Source organism: Corvus brachyrhynchos, unplaced genomic scaffold (genome assembly GCF_000691975.1).
Source record: "Corvus brachyrhynchos isolate BGI_N302 unplaced genomic scaffold, ASM69197v1 scaffold175, whole genome shotgun sequence".
In the NCBI taxonomy this organism is placed as follows: domain Eukaryota; kingdom Metazoa; phylum Chordata; class Aves; order Passeriformes; family Corvidae; genus Corvus; species Corvus brachyrhynchos.
Window position 1 is genome coordinate 2254308 of NW_008238448.1, and position 20464 is coordinate 2274771.

A 20464-nucleotide genomic window follows, 5' to 3' on the forward strand; every position below is an offset into this window, starting at 1 on the left:
TGAACCTTGTTTTCAAAAATCAGGAACTAAAATGCCTCAAAAAGCATGTCATCTCAAAAAACCCACCACTTTTTACTGAAGAGTTTACAAGAAGCAGAACTACTTACAGGCTACCAACAGTCTGACATGGACTCTTGGAGAAGAATCACCAAGTGTCACAAGCAGGAAAAAACTTCTTTTAAAAAAAAGCTGCTTTTTTTAGAATGGTCTTGGGAATAAGGTATTAGCAAAAGGAAAAACAGCAACAAGAAGTGCTAAGAAGTAGATATATAGGTACAATTTAGAGGCTGGCCTGCACCTCAGTCCAGGACTGGTGAGTACCCCGAGCAGGCCAGGCCATCACAGGTTCTATGTGAATGCTGGAGTGCTCAGGATTCCGAGGGAGGGAGACATACACATGCTTCCATGCTTGAAAAATGTGCAGCCTACATGCACATGCTAACACCTGTAATAAAAGCAGTGATGAGTTCATTTAAACATTCCTTCACTTATCTAGATATATGTCTCAGGAGCATATAGCAGAGATATAACATGGGACCATGCTGGTGTATGGAAAATGATAACAGAATATAACGGATACCGCATAATTTGCAAGTATCATTATAACCGTGCTATATCTGCTTACAATTTTTTCTACTGAGGGGCAGTAGAGAAACTTTGGTTAGAGATGAGACCTGTATTGTTTTAAGCAAAGTAGCAATAGGAATTCAGTGAAATGCCAAAAAGGTTCAAATCTAGTTCTATAGTGCATTTACAAAGAGATGAATGAAGTCCAAAGCCTTTTAGGATATGTCAACAAATCAAATTGAAAACACAGCCATTCCAACAAGCAATCTGTATGTACTTACATATTGCATATTGGTATACCTGCTGTGGAAGAATTCAGTTTAGCTATCCTGGTTAGGAAACTCGTAAGTTTTATTTGCTTCTCCCTTTTGAAAACAGCTTACTATTTTCCTTCTTTTTCTTTTATGGGCCACCAAATAACATGTGACCAAATGTACCTATTTAGTGAAAATGGGTTCCATTAGTATGTAATCTTATACTTGCATTGTTTTCTTCTGAAGGAAAATAATGGAGAACAGGTGGTGATGCTTAGCATCAGGCTCCTGTTTCTAGAATTACAATCTACTGGGAGCCACCAGCAATCTCTGAAAGCTGTCATAAGTGCTCGGAACTAGTAAGATCCAGAGCACACTCAATACGTTAAAGCTTCTCTTTGAAAATTTAAGTAGGTGTGACAGGAGAAAACTGGCTGAATGGTGCAGGGATTCTAACATGTCCCTGCAAAGGGTCGTGATTTCCTTCTGCATCCCACAATAAATAACTCAAGCTGGCCTCCATTTCCACAGCAGAAATTAGACGTTTAAAAAATTCAAATAGGTACCATATGCACTATAAACCTTTCTGGTTTAGCATTCAAATGCAGACTCATTCACATTGTTGGACAATATGGGATTTAAATTCTCCTAGAAGAACTTCAAACAGCTGTTCCTTTACACTTATTTATTCTTCTCTCAGTGCCACAAAAACAGTGGTGCCAATAAATATCTCCTTGATGTTGTTTGAAAACTTACTGGAGTCACACAGCATAAACAGTTTTATCCAGTGAGTCACAAAACCACACATCAAATGAACATTTCTTTGTTTTATCAATCCCATCCTTACCTTACCAAGTAGGAAGTGGTTTAGAAATAATTCTATGTAACCAACTGAGTTTTCCAGTGAGTTTTCATGATAAACACGAGACAGAAACACCAGCTAACAGATCTTTCTATACAAGCAAACAAGCAGTATAGCCATGTTTTAAAATGTGACTGAAGCTGAGGAGTAAGACAAAGACAACATACATTTGTAAGGCAGTTTCAACTGACATACAATTTTACAAGAACAGACATAGAAGGCTGGCTGGAATTCCTAACTACTTCTAGATGTCAGATATGCCAGGATGCACACTTATAAGAGGAAAGAATTAATGCAGGTTTGTTTTGTGCCACTGTAGTTTGAAGTGATAGGAATTTAAAAAATATAAAGTTATTTGCAAGGCCAGCTTTGCTATTGGTGGAAATTGGTAATTTCCCACTAATTTCCACAGGAATATGACAAGCAGTACCAATTAGTCAGGTTGTACTACAGTATTCAGATTTCTTGTACAACTATATGAGATCAATGTTACATTTATTATTACTGTGGTTATTTTTGGGGGGGACCTGAGTCAAAGCAGTCCCTTCAAGTTGAAATTAGTTTATGCTTCAACAATGCTTCTTTAATCAAAGAAACACTAGTTTTGTGCTACAAATGCCTTAACTAGTCTTTCCACCCAAAATCAGGTTGCTGAAGTAAGGAATATGTTAAATGGTGCCATCAGATTCATCTAAAATCAGCTGTTTTCTAAATTTTCTTAACACAGTAAACATTTCCCCTCATTTATCACACCTATTAAACTTAATCCAGATAAATAATTTTAATCTCCTCTAGCATGTGCATCAACAGCAAAGTTCTTGACCAAAAGGCAATCACAAAATTATTATTATTATTGGTAATGAGTGAACCAGAAAAAGTGCACAGCCTGATCCCAGGAAAGGTTTAATCTCCAAGAGATAGAGTAATTCTCATTCTGTTTGTGAACTGACTAAATTTAAACTTTGGAAAACAATACACATGAAAGCACATTATACCATTTTTTAAAGCAACCTCTTTTATAATAACTTTACTTTAATTCCAAACTCCAACCTTACCTTCAAAACTATTTAGAAAAGGAAATTTGCTATTCTTTGAGCAGTGAATAAAACTGAATAATTAAATTCAAAATCATAAATAATTTAGTTTTCAAGAGATCTAATTTCTTTAAGGGTTTGGGTTTTTTTTTTTCCTAAAAAGAACTGAAGGGTTTGGGTATTTACGAAAATTTCTTGAACTTCTTTTATGATGTTTTCCCTTTTCCTGATACTAGAGACTGCAAAAGCAGTTCTAACAACAAGAGTATCGGTAAAAAAAAACCCCAGAAAATAAATTATAAACTTCCTGCTTAATCCACATATCATGAATGGTCTTAGTATATATACGCACATATGTACAGATATATAAGTCTCATATAATATAAAAAATATCAAATTAGGATGTGGTATTACAGTAGGGAAACAATAGACATGCTCTTTACTATACCACCCCAAAATTATGTCCTTGGCTAAAATTCTGGAAGTGTTTTAAAGGTAGAAATGCTTTAGTTGCCACCTAAAATCCCTTTCTGAGTGATTGCTTTCTAAATCAATTTAAGCACAAATTCACCTGAGACTGGAGCACAAAGATAATGGATGTAGCTCTTACATAAATATCACAAACTTACAGCTATTTTACTGCTGAAATTTTCTTTCAATTCAGAGCACTTGTGCAAGTGGAAAAAAATCAGTGTAACTCAGGAAAAAAGAGATTTTCAAAGTTTTAATAGCTTACGGTGATTTTTCTTTTCAGAAAGGAACTCTTGGATTTGAAATACACATAGCTGCTTGAAGAGGCAGCAGAGTTATAACACTGCATTTTGACAGGACAACTGGCCATTAAGTCCTTACACTACTTTTCCTCCCTCCATCCTCAATAAGATACTACTACTACTACTAAACTTAGCTCCATGGAAGAAGTGAATTCTTATCCTTGTGAAAAAAAAGGCAGCAATGATTAATTTACCAAGAAACTACAATATTAGACCAAAATATAAACATGGAACTGTGTGCCTGACCTTTCAAAAAAACTAATTTTTGTTTCCTTCCAGACGTAATGGTTTTACCATCTTTCTTCAAAGAACAGAAATCTACATTTTCAAAACAAAGTGTTGAAAGATGAATCTGTCCTGAATTGCATCATTCTGAACTAGCTGGTGAATGGTCCATATGCATTGTTTATAATTCATGAGGGATAATGTTCATGGCACCATGATTTCAACAGTTTGCTGACAAACAAACTGTTTAACTTTTGCCCAGACTGCACTTCCCCATAAGCAGAACATTAGTACCTCGTGGCAGCACCCTTTGCAGACAAACTGCATTGCACTGCATATGACACAGTTGCTCACCCTTCTCGGTTTGTAGAGTCTGGATCCAATTTTCAAATGAAAGATCACTTTGCTGAACATTTCTTTTTCCTGTGGAATTACTGTTTGGTGAATAGGCTGCTTTCAGCCTTGGGGGTTATTTATTTAGATTTCTCTTCAAAATGTTGGTGGAAAAAGTTTTTCTGCTGGAGGGGTACCATATGCTTCTGATCTGAAGATTGACTGACTTCTACTGCATAAAAAATTGAGTGAGCAAATAGAAATACAGACAGAAGATTAAATGATCATTACGTATCTAAATGAACTGGGAATTACAGACCCAGTTTCAAAAGTCTGTCAGATTAATTGAGTTCTAGTCTAATTCAGAGTCCTGGGAACCTAAATTTCTATACACTCAAGAGTTTAATATAATATCAGAAAGAGATGGATAAGAGAGCATGAAAGCTGAGAAGTACAGAAAATGAATGCAGCAGTAACCTGCTGATTCAAGAGCAAATGCAGGTTCCCAAAACAAATATTCTTCCTATCTGCAATATATTAGGATATTGTTCTGCTTTGAACCTGTACCAATTGTGAAAATGACACCTTTTTATTACATTGAACAATTAAAAAGAAAAAAACAGCTTTTATTCCAAGAATTTTTATGTGAAAATGGAACAGTCTCAAGGAAGTTATGAAGTTTCCATTAAAATTTTGTCTGTTTTCTCTTAAGCACTAAAAGCACTCTCTAAGTTCTGATCCTACCAGGTGTTTTGGAAGCAGAATATTTTGTCAAAAAAATGTAGTTCCAAAAGTAGAAAATATGTTAGGTATGCACCTTTAAAAAAAAATATTCCAAGGCAAGTTTAGAAAATACTGTTTAGAGGCATATTGATTTAAGCAGGATCATCTTCAACCTGTGCACTTCCTATTAAACTTTATGACATTTAATTTCTTCTGTGTTTCTCTTCTCTAAAAATACTCCCCATTGTGTAAATGTTTTGATTGGTCATCTATGTTATCATCTTCCAAATGTTTTGAGTTCTTTAAAATATCATATATTTGTTTCAAAGAGCAACATTTTACATGATAGGGAAATTCATTTTAAATGACAGGTTTTTGGAATCAATGCCATAGAAATTTAGCATGACTGATGACTGAGCCAACCAAACCTTCTGCTTGAAGTCCAACCAACAAAGCATTTGTGGCCCTTGTAAATACTATTTCACACAGCCATTAAAAACACTGTGCTCAGATAGCTAATATGCTATATGCACAAAAACAGCAGAATGAACAAATACACACCATTAGTTGGGATTTTTTCCACCAGCAGAAAAGGCATCAGAGATTTTAGCAAGCAGACAAGTTCAGGACAGCAAGCTCCTTTCCACATCTGCTTTAGAGAAGGGAGCAGAGCAGACTGGACTTGGTTGATTCTACCAAGAATCATGTACTGCATTAGCCATAAATGTGACAAGTGCCTTCACATCAATCAACTGGTCACAAGATGTCACATCTTGCTCTCAAGCACAGTGGAGAGGCAGCAGCTCTGCCAAGTTTTTTACTGGACCTGGATGGTTGGAATCGAGTCTGAATGCCAAAGCATTTAAACGTGTGTTAACCACGACTTTTAACAGTTTTGGAGTTTGCAGGTGGAAGAGGAGATCAAAGGAGGGTTTTAAATTTTTTTTTAATTCTATCAATACTCATTAAGTCAGAGATGGTAATCAGAGACTGCTGCAAGGGGAAAACAGCAGGGGGAACACAATATTTTGTGAACTCCAACTTTTGCCTGGTGCAGAGAAGGATCTGGTGAAAGCAGGGAAAGACAGACACACAGACACATACCAGCACTTATAACACTGTGACTTCTATTTAGGCTCCTAAAATCTCTGGTCAAATTGACTTCAAAGATAAAACAGGAGATTACTGGGTTGTTTGACTGTAATCCTGAGTTGCTCTTTGTCCTCAGCTTTTTGTACCTATTTATCGACAGAGCCAACCAACCCTGTATTTCCCCGGCTTCAGAGTAGTTTCCATCAAAACTGTAACAACTTCGGAAACCTTGACTTTTGAAAAGTTTGAAGATATTTAGCCCTGTGTACAATGATATTTCGCAAGGGAAAAATTTACCCATTAGCAAAATTCTTACGGAAATTAGAAAGAAAAGCAAAAAGGCTCTCCCCAAACCCAAAAATCTTCATTCTGAGTAATGAGTGACTTGAAAATCTTACCCTTTTTGGAAAGTATTTACTTCTGTAGCTGACTAAATTGCAGCAAAAATCTTTGAAAAGTCTCCCATGACTTGTGTATGCTACATTCCTTGTAAATCTGTTCTAAACCTCTTTGCCTCTTCTTTTTTCCATTTCCTTTTCATGGTAGTCATGTTTTCCATTTGCTGCAGCAATCTCTTTGGACTACTTAACATTTTGACTAAAAATGTGGATAACACAGCCACACTGGGATTCATGGGAGTATTAGCACTGATGTCCATGGGCATTGGAGACGATATGAAAATCAGTGTCCACTGTCATAGACCCAAGGATCAGGTTCAGCTCAGTAGTGAAGTTTTTGCCTAATATTTGTATATGCACATCTTAACAGAACTACATTAAGCAACACAAATGCTTACATTGAACCAGATATGCTTAAGTTTCCTGATAAAATGAGGTAACAAGCTGGGCTACTTATGATACTGATAAAATACAAATTTTTATTGATATTTATGTTGATAAAAAACCCATAAAAGTTGCTGTAATGTATCAGAGCAAAGTGGTCAGGCTAGATGCAAATACTCAAAGGAATAATATCCTAGGCAAGTCCAGAAGGACTTCTCCCAGATGCATTCTCCCAGCTCTAGCCAACAGTCACTTAGACAGATTTGAAGCTCAAAGTTCAGTACCTACCAGTGCAATCTCTCATCTCTGTGTCTGTCTCCTCTCCATTTGAGCAGTTCCATATGGCTCCCACAGCATCATGTGGCAATGAGCTCCACAACACGAAAAAGTAGTTCCTGGCTGTCTGATAATTTCACACAGTCTGCTCTTGGCTCTTCTACAGCAAACACTGAGCGACTGCTCCCCAGTCACCTTCTCCTGACTCTTCATTACTTTATCTCTCTCCGTCCTGTTCTCCCATGGGCATTCCTTTTCCAAACCGGGTCTTTGCATTCTATTTAGTGTCTCCTGTGTTTAAGCAGTTCTGCTGTTATGATGATCCTGCCATCCTCCTTCTCCGTTTAATCCTGACTGCTTTTTATATCTTTTAACAGTTATCCAGCACCATGAAATCTGAACCAGTTTAAAAACACCCTGGTTTTGTTTTTTCACTTCCTGATATTCCACTTCCAAGTGGAATCATCTTTTTATATTTTTTTTAGTATTTAATTTTTGTCTCTCTGCTGTTGCTTCACCACTGAAGATAGCTAAATTCACTCTAAATTACAAGTTATCACTGTACGTGCTCAACTGCCATCACATTTTTGCCATATATATTGCTTTACACTATTAGAAATGGAATTTTACCCATGGGATTTATCACTTAGGTGATCAGCATACTGGCATTTACTGCAACTCTGCGGTCCACTTAAGTTCTTACTGTTGTGACTAAATTTTGTAAAAATTACTGTGCCTCATTAGTTCCCCATTTTCCAGAACATTTGTCAATAAGTTGAACAGCATCAGTCCTGAAAGGTTTATGCGAAGCTTTGCCTATAGCCTCCCTGTATAGTGAAATGTAGCAGTTTAGTCCTGCTTATTTTTGATCAATTATCAGTTATTCTAATCAGTTACGAAATGGGTCATCCCTTGGCAATTCAGATTCTTTGAAGTTTTTGTACTTGAGCTGTACCTGCATTAGCACAAATATTTGAAGAGCAAAAATGGTGTAATTTGATTTTGATGTCTTATTAGTCTGGTAAAAAAATGCTGTTTTGAAAGATGAACTTTGAGATTGCACTTACAGGTATGATTAAGGTTGTGTATTGAGAGAGGGTTTTGTGAGGTAGGCTGGGAGGAAGAAGGAAGCCTCAGCCTTACACATGTTGTCAGGACAGAAGAGCCTTAGAAACTTTTTTGTTCTGAAAAATATTCAGGTGAAACATTGTTAAAATGAACTTCAGAAGAAGCAAATGTTCACAAAATGTCCTGTAGTAGCTACTCTTTAAATTAATGTCCTGACAATAGGGTCATTTAGGACAGAAGGGGATCAAAAGTTAGAGCAGTGACCATCTTACTAACAATGGTCAAAGCGTACAAGCACAAAGACTACCCCCGAAAAAGCTCGAACTAAAAAACCACTCACACACACACACAAACGCACAAACTCTACAGCTTCAGAACCAAATACTGACCAGCTGACAGAGGAGCACTGGGGGTCAAACCAAGGAAAGAGAGAAAATCTAATCCAGAAACTGTCAGTCTGTGTTGTGCAATCTGTTTTCACAGAATCAGCTAAATCTGAACTCATGAATTCCACTTCAGCTTTTGCTCCTACCGCCCCTATATCCACAGTATCTGGAAATGACTTAAACATGACTCTGGAGAACAGCATGGGACCGGGGCTTCCAAAAGGCCAAAGTCAATACCTTCATATATCAGAGACATGTGCCAGGGTAGCCGTCCCAGCTGCACAACACATGATGTGTCAACTGCTTTACATAGGGTGGGTCAGGAAGGGGCTCATTAAAGACAAGCTCTACAGCTCTCCTTGCAACATCTCGGCATCCTGGTCCAGTTTTACAGAGAAAAAAGAAAAGATGCTGGTTTAAGAAAAAAGTTACTCTGGATGAAGATTGGAATCCAGAGAGAAGGTCCAGAGTAACTGTGTCTGCTACATTAGATCAGATCTACCACTGATCTTTTATATAATTATTTCATCATTGAGGGAACAGCATAAATTATTCTGATTTAACCTTTCTGTAATAATAATTGTAGCAAATTATTCTGATGACCAAATTTGGACTACCTTATATAGGTGATGAAAGAGAAGAGTAGTCCTTGTCCCTGAGCATTCATCGCACTGAGCCTCAGACAGACTATTTCCTCTGAATTTCTCTTGTGAATGGAAAAGACCATGACCCCCACCACCCAAAGGCATGAAAAACATAATTCCCACTGGAAACATTCAGGGAATTAGGTACATAAATACATTTCAGGTTCATCCTATCTATAAAAAAGGCCAAACCTCTGAGATGGCTTTCTGTGCAGAACTGTGTGGCACCTCTTAGATAAGAAGGGCAATAAAGCAGCACGTTTTGCAGAGCAAGGAGCTGAAGTGTAGTATTTCTGGGCAGCATGAACTTGTGTCTGTGGCCAAGTTTATTAGATGCATCTGCTGGAAAACAGTGCTGGAGGGGAGTGAGTTACACCAATTTTGTTTGGGTACTGTATTGTCACCACCATTATGGATGTTACCCTCAGTGTACCTGAAAGCTGTTCCAAACAAATTAAGACATCATCACATGACTGTTAAATAAACTAGTGTTTTCTCTCATTTCAGCCATCCTTGCCCTTCTCTTCTGACCCTTTAACTGTAAAATAGACTCCAATCCCACCAAACCTAAGAGTGACAAGGGCACCGCAGATCTGGAACACACACCCCACTATCACACCTGTTTTTACAATGTATGCATTGACTTGTAGTCATCTAAAACCTTTAAAACAGAGTTAAGGCATGTGTACTCGCCTGTGTGTTCCTATTGGAAGAGGACCTTGTGGGTAACTCTCTGAGACAAGAGCCTGACAGCAGATACCCCCTCTATTGTTGAATGGCATCTTGGCTAACTCAGCCTGTGGCACAAGCCTGTTTAGAAAAATCAGAGATTTTCAGAGTTCTAATCCCTCTTACAGACAATCTGCAGCCTATTTGCTGCTCTGTTTTTGCTTTATTTTTTAACAGGGCCTTAAAACATATTTTTCCTTAAAATGACAACGTTCTTTTCTGCCCTCTTTGTTCATGGGGCTTTGTGCGCTCATAAACAGTTTAAGAGTTCCCTTCACACCTGCAGTGCACATGTGTGCCTGAAATAAAGATTCTCTTATCTATTCTTCACTGATAACTTAAGAGGATAGTGCTTAAGAAAAGGCTTCATCCTTGCAAATGTAATGGCCAAAACCAAACCCAAGTCCCAAACCTACAGCAGTGAGAGTGAGGCCAGCATGTCTGGGGAAGGAAGGATCCTCAAAGTTAGAGCAGAGAGGCTGAGAGGAAGACAAGCAGACCTGCACCACCTTTCCAGGTGGCAAATCCTGCTCAAGGACATAAGCACACCTCCTATACCATCTCAAGGTTTTGCTCCATCCTTTATTGAAATTCCTGGGCTCTGTGTTGCTTATTTGGAAAATTGTGCCAAAAATGCTTCCCAGTTAGCATAATCTGAGCTATGCTGAAGCTGTGCTGCTACTCAAAATCCTCTTGCTCAGGAAATGCCCCCCGTGGACTTGTTTCCTCAGCAGGGATCGACATGCAATGGATTGCGGTGCTGTGACTTCTTGACTGCCTCGTGCTGCTATAGCTCTGCTTGTGCTGACATCACTGACCAGCCCCAGCAGAGGAAAATCCTAAGCCAGCCTAACCACAGAACAGTTTGGGATTGGCAGGACTTTCCCACCCTCTTGCAGCTTAAGCATTGGTACAAAGTCTGAGAGAAAATTTTCTCCACAGAGAAAACCTTAATCTTCTGGTTAGACAACATCACACACTACAATTTGATACTTAATAAACTGTCGTGAAGCTATAATACAAGTATTCACTTGGTCACTTATCCTTTTAGCAATAAAAACCAATTGGGACTGAAGTTCAGTGGCAATTTGTTGCAGCTGCTGTGGCCAGGACCCCCTCAGAAAGTTAATTTCCAGAGGATTCTTCTTGTTAAAAAGCCATTTTCCTGGCGAGGAGTGGGATGTCTGGAAGATAGCAATGGGGACAAATCCAAGCACAGAAGTTTACAAGCATTCCTAAAGAGCATTTTAAAAACTCTGTATTTATTTAAACAATTAAAAAACACTTTTTGCAGCTAAGCAGTTTAGTACTACCACCAAACTATAAAGCAGAATTTTAAGCCTAGGCAGTTTTCCTCTCTACCTGTAAGATGACACGAAGCAGCATCAACATTTGGCTCCACATGGAGAAAGTGTGGAGAGAGGATGGCAACCTCCTGTTTTCATGGTCCTTCCTTGGTTCCCAAAATTTCCATTCTTCATTTCTGCCCTACACCCACTCTCCCCCCCTACCACAGGAATTGGATGTGAATAATATACAAATGGAAATTTAATTTTGTTGGGAGTAACAGCAACTGAACAGGTCTGAAGGAACAACTTTCAGTCTCCCTGGGCAACCCCATAGTGTTCAGCTCACACATAGTTGTTGGTTATGTGAGTCACCATTATTGCTACCTGAGTGGATGATAAACTGAAATTTAAGAATGGCAGGTCTGGTAACACATGACCATTTGCTATCTCCTGTCTCCTTCCTGCCCTCCTGAAGAACGACGGGGAGATGATGTTTGAAAAAGAAAGAAAGGACCCACCCAGTATTCCTACCAAATGGAGAGTAAAAGAATCATAGCTCAGTCTCTGTGTGGGCAACCTAAAAGCCAAAAAGATAGAGAGAAGCACAAACTTTTATTTTTTAAAGTAGAAAACAGCATCCTGTGTCCACAACAAACTGGGTGGGAGGGCTCTGCACTCTCATTTTCAAGCCAAAAGAAAATAAACAAGGAAATATGGCAAGTACCCTGCAGTATATACTAACCCTGACAAGTCAGGCCACAGCAGAATGTCCAGTTTAGTATCTTTTCAGACTGTCAAGAAGGGGTGCACCATTTTCTGTTGGAACATATAGCAAAAAAACCAAAAACCAAACCAACAACCAAACAATTCTGGAAGCTACCTTGCTCTGTGCAAAAGGAAAAATAAAGGAGATCTTCCCCCATCAGATGCATTACTTTCCCTAATGTCGTTCTAGTTAAGAATGAGATTCCAATAATAGAAGTTTCCTACTGCAACATAAATGTATTGTGTTCGCAGTTCCTTTAAGAGATCTCCAATATAGTAATTTCAGATTGCAGAGAGGAGATCATGCTGACAGCAAGTCACTGCTTTTCTCAAGGCAAGCTGCCAAAACACGTAGAACTGAACCCTGTCCTCTCATTCACTGGACCGATAAATATGCTTTTAAAAGCATGCACAGCCTGGTTCACACTTACATGATGCACAGAGAATGAGGCAGAGGGCTTGCAGAGTGAAGCAACACCTCATTCCCAAGCATGTGCAGAGCAGTCTGCCTTTGCTTACTGCTAAAAATGCTCAACCAGTGCCATTTGCACTACACATGTGCAACATGCATGTCTCAAAGATTCATTACTATGCATATGAAAATTCAATCATATCAAAGCTTAGCTTTAAGAAAGTCCCAAGGGGCTGAACTGTGTGCTTATGTGCTTTGAGGGGGGAAAACCCAACAACTTTTAAGCATTTTTTTTTCTTTTTCATAGCATTGCTCTGCTCTTTCCGTTAGAAAGAACAACATAGCTGCTGAATGAGTGAACTCCATGTTCCCATTGTGTGTTTGTATCCATTTATTTTCATAACTCAAGTTCTGTTTGTGTGGACACAAATGTATAAATCATAGATGGATTTAAGGTTGATCCCAAGAAAACTGTAACTAAGATGAACAAACCTCATTATTTTATTTGAAGATTGCTGTGATTTAGTATTATGCTGTCCTTTAGTATGAACATATGTATCCTTTTAAGCCGTGTCTCTCTCTCTACTCTACTTTCTGTAGCCCATTCTAGAGCAAAGGATTCTGAAATTAGCTTGGAAGTATCATAAATCCATCTATTTTCACATTTCATTATAATTTGAAAATTGCTTGATGTTCACTAAAATTTCCTTTAGAATAAATTTGACCTTCAACCAAAAAAAGGAAAAAAATTACACTAAAGAAAAGTGATGGTTTGGGGACACACACTGCCATTGTACATCCTATACTTGATGAATAGAGAAGAGATGAAGGTTCATGGTCTCTAATGAAAATAAAAATCTTTGCAGGAAAGCATCATTTTAGAAGAGTAGGAAAACAAACCTTCTGATCTTCCTGGCTTTTGTATTGCCTTTCATATCCATGGATATGAAGCTCATAGAAGCTTGCTATAGGTTTCAACCTAAAAGTACCAGAAACACAGCCTAGAACACAGCAGTAAAAGACAGAGGTTTAAATAGAATCATTGTCAGTTCACTAAAAAAAAGAGTAAATACAAAATTCTTAATACACTTGGAGTTTTACCAATGCAGGAAAAGCAGAACAGTGGCTTCTAGCTTTCTCCACCATGTCTGTGGTGTCATACAAACTTCAGCTCCTCAAACCCATCATAAATGTTTCATGACTGTGGTGCCAAAACCAACACAAAGCTCCACAGCATCAGACAGGACATGGTGACAAGCCCCGTGGCAATGATGGGCCAAGCAGGGGCTGCTGGCTCTGAGTGTGTTCCACCACATCCTGACTCCTGCTGGCCACAACCAGTGTGTGCACGTGGGCAGTAGCATGAACTCGGTAGGGACTTTGGTGAGCACATGCAGGAGGGAAAGTTCTCTGCTTTGAAGGTGTTCTCCAAATTAACATTTTTACATATGTACAAAACTTGTTTGGATATACTTAAAAAAATCAGCAGAGATACAAAACCTGGAGAAGAAAGCAGTGCTGGAAAAACAAACAGAAGCAGAAGCTTCATGGTGCTCCTCCTTTGCAGAGTTAAATTCCTCCTGAACTACATTTCCAGGGTGAGGCATTTGTAAGTACAAGTGTAAAAGGACCAAAGGCTCTACTGACAAGCCATGAGATACGAAGTGCTTGCAAGATACATCCGGTGTTGAGATAATTAAGATCAAAATTAAACTTGTGCTATATTTGCATCTGCAAAGCATCAGTTAATCAAACATAATGAGTTAATCAGACTTACTTTTCTGAGGGGAAAATTTAATCATGCTTCATCATCTTCCATGTTGTCATTAAGCTCTGACAGATTTTCCATACAGAAACTGACTCTTTCCAAGTACTTGCACACCCAGCAGCATATGAAGTTCCAGAAATTTTCTAGGCATTGTTGCAAAGCTAATAGGAAATACTTGTAGTAAAGCTACTTTATAGGAGCTTTTGCTCTATATTATGAAGTCAGTTAATAATAACAATTTGAAGGGGACACCAAGGATGACCCAGGAAGGAGATAATACTCTGCATCCCATTTTTTGCAATTAAGAGAGAAGCCAGTAGGTTATTTAGCAAGACTGCTGCCAGTAAACCAGTATGTCACCCAGATTTCTAACACCAAATGGCAAGAGCAAAGAATTAGTTCTCTGGTGACCTCTGCAGATTTAGCAATTCTGTATTTTTTTTAAATTTAAAAAAAAAGAACAAAAGGCAGCTATTGCTGGATGTAATTTCTAGTTATTTTAATTAATTTATTTTTAATCCTATGAAGAAATAATTTTTTACTGTCTTGGTTGCCAGCTATTTAAGATATGTGGTTACATTTTTGGTGTCTTTGGTACATTTTATTGTAACATTGTCAGGGCGCTGCATTCAATTACTACATCTCATGCTGTTTTACTCGCTACAAAGCATCATCCAAACATTTTCTAGCAAATCCTTGTGGGTAACTATGTCCTGTCCAAGAAACGCATGTATGTCCGTGTGTTAATAGGTATGAGATCAGTATCAAATTAGTCATTTGAATAAATGCCTCTTTGGTTTGGTTTCTGTGGTCTCAAACTTCTTAGCTCAAGCTGCAATAGAGTTTAAAAAAAATAAACACGTCTTTAACATTAAACCAAGTGCGTTTGGAATACTAAGGCTTATCTGATAGCTGTCTGTTGTGTCTCTGCCGCACCAAAACTTGTCCCGGATTTCCACTCCTCTCTCCCTTTTCCAGACATCATTATGTCTTAGTCAGCCCCATGGATGTTCCAGTTCCCTCTCCTGGATGTCCCAGTTCTTCCCCTCATTGCCACTGCTCCCAGCATGTGCATGGGGAAGGGACTGTCTCAATGGGAAGCACAGACCCAAACAGCTATGGACCAGCAAAGGGACAAAGGGAATGAGAGACACATCTTGCTGGGGAATGAGCTGAAAAAACGGCTTGTAGCCAGGAGGTGAGAAGGGGAGAAGATAATAGCACCCATGGATTAAAGAAGGAAAACAGCTGGAAATAAAGTCACAGCTCACCAGATCTTTAAAGGTGGTTGAGTGTGAAGGCATGCGAACCCCAGCATTGATAGAGGGGACAAGTCTCAGAGGATAGAGGGCACTACAGCCCAGAGGCAAGAAGTCCAAAAGATGGTGAAGTGAATTAAAGAGGCTACAAAGTCATCAACCGGGAATCTGCGGAATGGCTATGCTTTTCAATCACCATACAATATGTTCTATTTTTCCTTTCCAGTTGCATCTCTGTAGTTGAGCTAAAGCACTCACATGGGAGAGTTTGCCCAATCACAGTGGAAGCTATAGCTAACACACAGAAAAATTAATCTATCTTCACTGTCAATTATGACCCTATTCACTGTATCATATTTATCTAGAGAGGGAATATATCCGGAACACTCTCAAAGAGAGGTCAGAGAACTGACATGTTGGATGTCCCTAGAAGCATTTCTCTAAATCAAGTTTTGAAAGAAAATAAATAGCTGACAGTATATAATCCTGACCCCCCAAAGTAACCTAGATTAGCATGCACAGTACAGTACTATTTCTGAGCATATTTTTCCCTTGTGCAAATGCTGTAGATACTTTCTGATTCTCTGGGAAATTGAGGAAACATTAACAGTTTACAGAAAAGGAAAAGGAGGAATGACAGTAAAGAACAGTGAAGAGAATGAAATCTCACTGATTTAACACATCAGTGCCTCTCATTCTCTGCTGATCCAAGGCAGTAAAGGGAATAAGAACAGAAAATAAATAATATTCCTCAGAAAGACATAAAAATGTTAAGTCTTACTAAAATCCACATTTGCCCCGCCAGTCTCTCTGCAAGCTGGATCAGCTTGCTTTGCTCATGTGAGTATTTTCATTAATTTGAACTGGAACTTTGCCTGACGAGAGAGCGCTGGATCTTCCCTTTCTGGGCAGAAGCACTGTAACTACCAGCTGAAAAACATCAACACTTCAGATAAGCCATGAACTATTGTATCAGTTGATTTATTGCTGATTAAACACTCCCAAGTTGTTCCTAGTCCCGAGAATTAACATAATTGGAAAGCAAATAGGTTGTAGGCTGATGGTCCTTTCATCAGTTTTGGTGATTTCCACCACGTGTATGTGCAGAGCTGAAAGCACAGCTCAGAGCCATCACAACAGCAAAATTCTATTAATTTTTCTTTAACTTGCACATCCTTGGTCCTTACTAAAACTATTTCCTAGTGGTAAACAAGACACTCAACTCACCATCTAATGTTGCCAAGGTACAAAAGACACTTACTTTTGAGACATTACAAATTCCACTAATTCAACAGATTGTTTTAGAAAGAAAAGCATAGGCCTGCTGTTTTGCAAGTGGCATGGTAAACCTCAGTGCAAAGTCCCATAATCTAAACAAATTAAGCACTAACATAATAAGAGAGTACTTTAAAAAAGATTATGAAAATGTCATGTCAAATGGTTGATATGCGTGACACCACTGTTAAAAAACGCAGCGGCTTACCAGCCCTACAGCTGGAAGTATCACCAAAGAGAAAACATTTTCACAAAAGATACTCCTTTTTCTCTTTTCTTTTCTTTTCTTTTCTTTTCTTTTCTTTTCTTTTCTTTTCTTTTCTTTTCTTTTCTTTTCTTTTCTTTTCTTTCTTTTCTTTTTCTTTTCTTCTCTTTTCTTTTCTTTTCTTTTCTTTTCTTTTCTTTTCTTTTCTTTTCTTTTCTTTTCTTTTCTTTTCTTTTCTTTTCTTTTCTTTTCTTTTCTTTTCTTTTCTTTTCTTTTCTTTTCTTTTCTTTTCTTTTCTTTTCTTTTCTTTCTTTTCTTTCTTTCCTTTCCTTTCCTTTCCTTTCCTTTCCTTTCCTTTCCTTTCCTTTCCTTTCCTTTCCTTTCCTTTCCTTTCATTTCCTTTCCTTCTCTTTCCTTTCCCTTCCTTTCCTTCTCTTTCTTCCCTCTCTTTTCTTTCCTTTTCATTTCTTCTCCTCTCTTCCCTCTCTTTTCCTTTCTTCTCTTTTTTCTCCTCTCTTTTATTTTCCTCTCTTTTCCTCTCTTTCAATTTGTTTTCCTTGTCTTTTCCATTCTTTTCTTCTTTTTATTGCAATTCTGAGTTAACTGCGTTGCTTCAGGCAGATGGCCAAAAGTAGCATCTAGAATTATTGGGAGCAAATCTGTGTCATTTTCACATACATCTGTGTGAGGCCACACAGGATCTGGGGACAGAATCTCAGGGAGAGAGGGTAAATTCAGTGCTGACAGCCCTTGATGGGAGGTCAGGTTTCACTCCCTGGGAGTCACAGCCACCAATTCTCTGGGGGTCTTTGCTTATGCTACAAACATGAAATCTTAACATGCATGACGTCTCTTCTACCACTACAGATACTTACAGTGCTGTCTTTCACTTGAAGTGTGCCTTGTGAGTTCAAGCCAGTAACTAAAAGTGCCCAGAAAATCCCAGTCCAGACTGGCAAGTTAGGGGCAAATCTTGCAAATACAACCGGTGGGCAGCACAAATTGTTTTTCAGGAACTGGGTGAATTACAATCAATTCTTTTCAACATTGCGCTGAATGCACAGTGAAGCACTGAGGATGCTGTACACAGCGGAAGGTGGCAAGACCTCCCCAAAAGGCAAAGGCTGTGCAGCACAGAATCACAAAACTCACGAGACTGCTAACACTCAGTAGGAAAATAGGACCTGTATTTTCACATTTTGTGAACACATTGAAAACAAAAGAAAATCCAAGGAGAACATATATATCTCCTCAAGGTGATTCAACAGAGTAATTAGTACAACGTGAACTAGAAAAGAGCACAGTACTTTAGTAATACGAAACATCATCACAGCATCTCTTGCTAAACTTTGCTTAGAGGTAAGGAGAGGCAACCAAATTCTGGGTAAATTATAAAACAGTTGAGTGGCTAGGGGAAGAAAGCTTGGAGGAGTTTAAAAACAAATTTCTCACACGCAAAAAAATAAAACTACCACTACTGTTATTAAGCCTGCACACAAAACCAAATGATAACATTCAATTATTAGGAAGCTGATGTGAAACACTTTGGCAAATTCAGTGGATTACTTGAATTTTCAGCTTCTCTGCTGCTATAAGGAAAATTTAAGCAAGTACAGACCCTTCAGGCATTGAGCATTTTGCCTTTTTAGTGCTGAATGTTGGCAGCTCTGTTGCTGCTACACTCTTGCTTATGAAAAGCAGCTGCATTTAGAGATACTAATAAGACCCAATAAAATCTGTATTTTCTGAAGAAGTCTACCTCCTTCCACATCACAACCTGCAACATTCATACCATCCAAGTTAAGACTTGAGAGGGAAGTACAGGACTGATGGCTTAAAATGTTGCTTTATACCTTAGCACAAAGATAGTTGAATGAAGATTATTTTCTACCAGACTTTCAGTTTCCAGGCAGTGTAGAGAGGAAAGAAGACTGCACAAGCAAGTCAGGGTCTTTTTTTTTTTTCCCCCCCCATAATATTTTTTTTTCTATAACGTTTTCTCTCTTCTTTACATTCAAAGTCTCATAACCAAATAAAATTCCCACAACCACTATACTGTGGACAAGCATATTGTGTACAAGAAACCTAGAATTTGTTTTCTGTCTTACTAAACAAATGACTATACCTTAAACTATACCACTAGCATATCATGCTTTTTTATTCTCACCAAGGATCAAGATACCAAAGATCAACTAGCCAGGTGTGATTTCTAAAACCAAGTTTGTTTCACTGCTGTGAAGTTTTACTTCACGTTCAAATTTTCCTCACCTATTCAAATTCAACTCATTTATTCTCTTGAGGGTCAACAAGAAATTTCTTCCTTTGCTTCTGGCAGCCTTTTGAAGGAGTCAAAGAAATGCTGAAGATGACAGTTTTTTAGATTGCTCTTTCTTCCATCAGTTATTAACCGTTAGAGAGAAATGAATGGTTTAAACCTCCCAACTCCCACTTGCACAGTTCTTAACACCAATTATGAGATGATATTGTCCCAGGAAAGCCCAATGTAGTAAATTAATTAATTTAGCACATTAAAGCTCTGGAAACAATGTGGGGGAAAGACTAGCAATTATTTACATACAGTACACAGATGGACAGACACTCGAGCAATGAAGTGATGTCCTACCTCTCCTTGCCGGTGATAGTGCTTGGGAGGTTTTCCCATCTGCTCTAGCATTTTGCCCTTCTTACTGCTAGCAAGCATCAGTCCCTGGTGGATGCCTGTAGATCTGTTGGTTGCCTGAGTTGGAGCCTCCCCCATCAGGGTGGACTTGATGGAGTTCACCTTGGAGCTGGAGCTGTCTAGCTGGGAGCTCTCCACAATCAGGACCGCGGCTAGTAAGAGGAGACAGCAGGAGCACTTATTCCACATCAGCACGATCATCTCCCCTCCCCCAAAAGGATTATTTTTTTTTCTCCTTTTTTTTTTTTTTTGGCAATGAAAACAGGAGTGGGGGGAAAGTTTTTAAAAATATCTCCTGAAGTTGTTACGGAAGCAACGGATTTCAAAGCCACTCAAGGAGCTGCTGTTTTGAGAGACACGGGAGAAAAATAATTTTAAAAAAGAATCCCCTAGGAAAAGAAAAAAAAAAAGTGTCAAGTCTATAGGCACTGAGCAACAGTCAGGTCTGTGATGTCTTTTTCCTCCAGGTCCTCGAGAAGTCCAGGCAGTTCTTTAGAAACTGAGAGCAATAAGCTGCGAGGAAACTGCACCCGGGCAGCTCCCCGCCAGCGCAGGCACCAGCACGTTTGCTAAAGCTTCAGAGGAAGAGTGAGCGAGTTACTTCCCCCCACTCCTCCTTCTCTTGCTCCTCAAGCCAGCAGAGAGGAAACTCAAACCAGATCCAATCCAAGCAGCACCGGCAAAAGCTGGGCTTAGTTTTCTTTCACTCTCTCTCCCCCCTCTTTACTTTTTATTCCCCTCCTCCTTTTTCTGTCTTTTGCCTCAGCCTCTGCAGTCAGCAGGAGTGAAAGCGCCCCGTCTCCTCCTACTCTTCCTCCTCCTCCTCCTCTCCTCCTCCTCCTGCAGCCCGGCCGGTGCGGGGTGAAGGGTTCTGGGCATCCGGCGGCGGGAGAGCCCCGGGACCGGCCCCACCCGCGGCGGGAGCGCCGGGACCCGGCAGGGGAGGCAGAGCCCCCTTCGGGCTTCCTGCGCTGCTGCCCCTCGCACTCGGTGGTCTCGCAGTCTCCCGCTGGCCCCCTTATTATTACAGCAGCGGGTGCCCCTCCGCACCTTCCCTCCCCCG

At 39.2% G+C, this 20464-nt stretch overlaps 1 protein-coding gene across 1 annotated transcript in view; it reads right to left on the minus strand.

Annotated features, from left to right (window-relative positions):
- Nucleotides 1-20211, minus strand: part of DKK2 (dickkopf WNT signaling pathway inhibitor 2) — a 39357-nt gene extending 19146 nt beyond the window's left edge. The window contains exon 1 of the mRNA XM_008635607.2: nt 19345-20211. Within this exon, the coding sequence (XP_008633829.1) occupies nt 19345-19602 (258 nt within the window). The 5' untranslated portion in view covers nt 19603-20211. The remainder of the gene's footprint in view (nt 1-19344) is intronic.
- Nucleotides 20212-20464: the final 253 nt, after the last annotated feature.